Source organism: Colobus angolensis, unplaced genomic scaffold (assembly GCF_000951035.1).
Source record: "Colobus angolensis palliatus isolate OR3802 unplaced genomic scaffold, Cang.pa_1.0 Scaffold13, whole genome shotgun sequence".
Taxonomy (NCBI): Eukaryota; Metazoa; Chordata; class Mammalia; order Primates; family Cercopithecidae; genus Colobus; species Colobus angolensis.
In genome coordinates, this window is record NW_012114252.1 from 11,085,265 (window position 1) to 11,090,127 (window position 4,863).

The following is a 4,863-nucleotide window of genomic DNA, read 5'->3' on the forward strand; positions in this document are numbered from 1 at the left end:
GCCCCGTGCAGCACAGCACAGGCCAGCTGAGAGGTTGTTTTAAGAAGGCGTGTTTGTGTGGTACACTCACGGGGTCAGGACAACATCAAAGGTAATCTTAAAAAGAGAATCTCTCTCTGCCTTCTCTTTTTATATTCAGAAAGGTCATTTCTAAACCAACTATTTGCACCAAGGCCTCTCTGGAGGAGTTGACCCCGTTGTTATTTTTACTTGCTATTACAATAAGTCACTTATCCCCCAAACAGATTTAAGAACAATAAACAAATACAAAAGGAAAAGGAACATCTCCTCAGTAACAAAGACTGCATCTGAAGGCATTGAGTTTGTGACTCTTTTACATCTCTTTCCAAGCAAAGCAGGAGTCCTACAGAGAAAGGAATCTGAAAGATGAAAATTATAAAAATAGTAAAAGGATCCAGTGTTAGTCAGAATCTTGTAATTTCTGGGGAGAAATGAAGCTAAATACAGTCTTAGCACTTTGTTCGTATGCAGGCTGATCTGTGATATAACTAAACTTACTTTGGGAGTATATCCACTGTGGTGAAATGTGGTATAAATCATATTCTCAATGTATGAAGATACTTTTCCTGGATTCAGGCTTCACATTTTGAAGTCGAATTCTGCAAAACAAGAAAAAGAATAGATCTGTGTGCTACGCTGAAAACTGAATGAGGCACGCTGCAAATCAGTCGTATGGAAGGCGCAGCTCAGGGCCACACCAACTAGAAAAGTAACTTTTTTGTCGAGTCTGATGCCTCTAGTGATGTTGGATTTTTTCCCTTATGGCAGACAGCACAGATACAAAAACTGTGCAATTTGGTCCAATTATAGTCTCCTCTGCCCCTCCACACCCTCCCCCATTGATTTAATGAAGGACTTGGAGGTACAATTCATCACTGATAAATAGTCCCTCTGCCCAGAATGTTTGTTAGACTGACAGCAGCGTGCACTCTCCTCGCTTTTTCCCTCACCACTTATGACTCAGATGAATTTTAATAGGAGCAAAAAGCTTTTATTTGCACTGTAATTTCACTTAAGGATCATATCCTTCAGAAACTGGCAGACGCTTCTATGCCTTGATTGCAAAACACACACTCAGGAGTAAAGAAACACGCAAAAGATGTTATTATTCAACCTGTCACAGTGTCGCAAATCCACTTGGAACTTTGGCCATCAAAGCTCTCCCCCCACCCTTTTCAGTAGGCCCTGTGAAGAGGCACTTAGAGATTCCCGCCATCCCCGTACAGAATTAAAGGGGGAATTATATTTTGTTTCTGCATCCCTGCCACCATGATGCCCACAGGAGGCTTTGAGTTACAGCAGGTTGTTTTTTGTTTGTTTGTTTTTTGTTTTTTTGAAGAAAATGGAGCTGTCTCACTGCTGCTGCTTTCTTACTCAAGAGAAATCAGGAAATCAGACCTGGTTGGGATCCAGAACCTTCGGGTGGTGGTTCCAATTTCACCGAGAGACGCTTCCTCAAACCATTTTATCTTTTTTCTATTTGGATAGACCAAATTGTAGCTCATAGATTTATTCACGGAGAGGATAGGAATTCTCTTTTTTGAAATGTTCTGCTTCACTGAACTGTCCTGAATATGCCCGGTTGTGTGAGAGCCACCTACAGAAGGTGCCGTGAATATGCTTGTCTGTGCGTATTTTCCATCAGTGTTTATAACATCTTGATGTTATTGTTAGTGCAGAAGGCATTCTCATTATCTTGCGTCTTTTCCTAACCATCTTGTTACATCAGAAAGACTATGTAGTGCCTTTAAGAAAAGCCAGCTTTTTAAGTCATGAATGTAACAGTTTTTGTCACTGAAAAAATGGAATTTCAAATATTATTTTGCCCAAAATGAACACTGAACCCCATTGTCTTAACTTACTGATACGTAGCGCAGCCGCTCTTGGAGGGCTGTGGGAAGCTGCGACAGCCATCTGCTGCCATCTACTGGCGCCTGTCCACACGTCACCTCCTCCATCCCCAGGGCCTGCCTAGCTCACAGGATTTTCCTTGATGGGGATAAGTTTGTAGGCGGTAAAGGGAATACAAGTAAAATTCTCAGTTTTCTTCATAACGTTTTGAGATGTTTTTCTTGAAGATACAGGATGATATTTATCAATGATTAATATTAATAACTGGAACAGTCCTTATTTCAAGATATTTCTGAAATAACTAGCTCATAATATATGACAGGAACAAATATATTTTGATGTGTGCAGCAATTGAGAACCATTTGAATTTAAGGCTGTTACTGTAATTTGAATTTAAAAGCTAAAAATTGACTTAGAATGGATGTTACTTTTGAGGAAAAGTTCATTTGAACTCATTTATGGTTTCATTTTGTTTCTCCCTTCAGTACAAGGTGAATATCTTAACCAAACTCGCCGCAGAATTGAACAAATTTATGCTGGAAAAAGTGACCGAGGACACAAGCAGTGTTCTGCGTTCCCCAATGCCCGGAGTGGTGGTGGCCGTCTCTGTCAAGCCTGGAGACACGGTAAGGGCTGTGTGTGTCTCTGCAGGACATGCTGGTCTCAGACTTCCCCTTCCAGAACGATGGCTAACGGAACAGCACCATTCAGCTCTTTGCAGTTCTTTCTTAACTGACCTCCACCAAACAGCAAAGTCGATTTTGTGTGTTGTCAACCTGTTTCACGTTTGCATTAGGTTTGTGCCAGGACCCTCAGCACTTCCCCTCCCAAATGATCTGGGAGTGGAGCAGAAAGAAGGCCAGATTCATTCTGTCATTTTGCAAATGCAGTGTTTTGGGAAGTACTTGCCCTAAAAGTACTCTCCAGTATGCTGTGCTCAAGGCGTCCATGAAGAAGTCATGCCAGGGAATAAGATTCCGATGAGGAACTTTTTGCATGATTTTCCTGGAACAAATGTCTAATTGGGAAGAAGAGCGGAGGAAAGGTTAATTCTGCAATCTGGACAGTACCAGAGCACTTCCGTGAGTTGGTAAATGAAATGTAGTATCACAGTTTGAAGTTTTTCATCTTGATCTTGTGACATTAAAGCGCAAATCAAAGCTGTATTATTTCCTCGAGATAACGTACTATGATGAATCGGTAGGATGCACGCATTTTCTTAGAATGTGGATCGAAATCTCTACTGATGAGCCCCAGAAGTGCAAAGCAAACAACTTAGGAGGCGCCCAGAAGGTTTCCGGTGCCACTGAAATACTTGCCTTTTTATTCACGTGCAGGAAAATAGCAGCCAGACGTGACTGTCTCTTGTGGATGAGGTGGTGATTCCATTTTGTATCTCAGGTCATTGGGGCTTACATTTTAATGCCTCCTGATTTCTCAGTTAGTATAGATAAAATATCCGCTTACCACTGAGGAAGAAATCAGGTAGTTGGCATTGGCTTCTGGAAAAAATATTTGCCATAAATGTGAATATTAAGAAAACATGATCAGTTTTAGTTGTTTGAATGATCAGCCCTGAAACTAATATGCGAGGTTAGAAAAACGACTTAAAGTTTGCTTTACTTGGCGATAAACAGAAATAGAACTATCCGCTTTTTCAGAAAGGCGTGCAAGAGGCTGCGTGGCTGCGCGTTGCTGTTTGCTTTGAAAGCATCGATGCTCCTGGAAGAAAGCCCTCTTTAAGACTGTCTAATGCCCAAGTGTTAAGGATTTGGGAGAGGCCATAAGAACAATTGCGTGTGTGTGTGGTGTGTAAAATTCAGGGAGGGCATCTTCCTTCTCCAGAATTGGGGTCATCAGAGGATAGTCTCTTGGCCTTGACATGAAGAATTGTTCACTTGCACATGACATTATCAGAGCTGTCAGTGGAATCTTCTAGTGCTAGATATGTAGGTTGGTAAACAATGTAAGGGTTTTGTTTCATTTTTCTTAAGTTTTTTCTGGAAGTCGTATAGTCTGCATCCTGCCAGCCTGAGCTTGTCACTCCTAATTATGTGGCTTTAATTATAAAATCGTGTGTGTGTGTGTTTCAAGTAAATGTTTTCCTTAAATCCTCTTCTAACACCTGAATCCAAACCGCAGGGGAGGGTGGGCGGGTGGGCAGGGAGGAGGGAGACCACTGCTGCCTCAAGCCTGGAGGGCAAGAGGGTGAGACTGCAGCCCGGGCCCAGCAGCCCAGCAGCCCTCAAGGAGGCTGCTCAGAGGCAGGAAACGGGGCGCTCCCAAGGCCAGATGAGCGCAGCCTTCTGGTTTCTTAACGGCTGCTGGCTCCTGATCTGACTTTCCCACATACAGAAAGGGTCTGGCCTTTGTACATTCCATTTCCTGGTTGATAATTGAATGTAGAAAAGCAAGGCATTTCGTAAATGGGAACAATGTGGTATCAGTCCTCGGTTCATTGATGTAGCTCAGATATTAAAAACACCCACCAATAATTAAATACGTGTACTCATTAAGAATGGTTTGAGAACTAACTGTTAAAAATATATTACCGCAGAGCAATGGGGCCAATCCTTTCTGCATTCCTTTAAAGTCAGAGTACCTGGGGGGCACACGCAGTGAACAGGCTCAGGGCCTCGGGCCTGTCTGCTTGCTCCTGAGTTCTGCTTGCGGGGCCTGCTCAGGTGGGGTGTATACTTGCTTTTGTCTTTTTTGGGACTTGCAGAACTTCCTTTCATATTCTGTGCCATTGTGTTTTGATGAAACAGTCTTTTCTCTTGAATTACTGCTTGTGAAAAATGTCCCAAACCACTAATACCGAAACCCAGTGCAGCCCGAGAAGTTTTGTCGCCGGCTCTTGGAACAACTTCTATAGTTAAATTCTGCTTAGTGTAATTAAAACACAAGAAGCTTCCTTGGACCGAGGCATGGAACTTGAGGCCATTGTGAGAAAACACTACTTGTCATGTTAAAGTTTTGCGGTTTTAAATG

General features: G+C 42.5%; 1 protein-coding gene across 3 annotated transcripts in view; it reads left to right on the forward strand.

Annotated features, from left to right (window-relative positions):
- PCCA (propionyl CoA carboxylase, alpha polypeptide) overlaps positions 1 to 4,863 on the forward strand; it is a 478,059-nt gene that overhangs the window by 460,695 nt on the left and 12,501 nt on the right. For 2 of the 3 annotated variants that reach the window (XM_011933840.1, XM_011933841.1), the window contains one exon: positions 2,358 to 2,498. The exons of the other annotated variant lie outside the window; for it this stretch is intronic. In XM_011933840.1, coding sequence (XP_011789230.1) covers positions 2,358 to 2,498 — 141 coding nt within the window. The remainder of the gene's footprint in view (positions 1 to 2,357; positions 2,499 to 4,863) is intronic. 3 annotated transcript variants of the gene reach the window in all.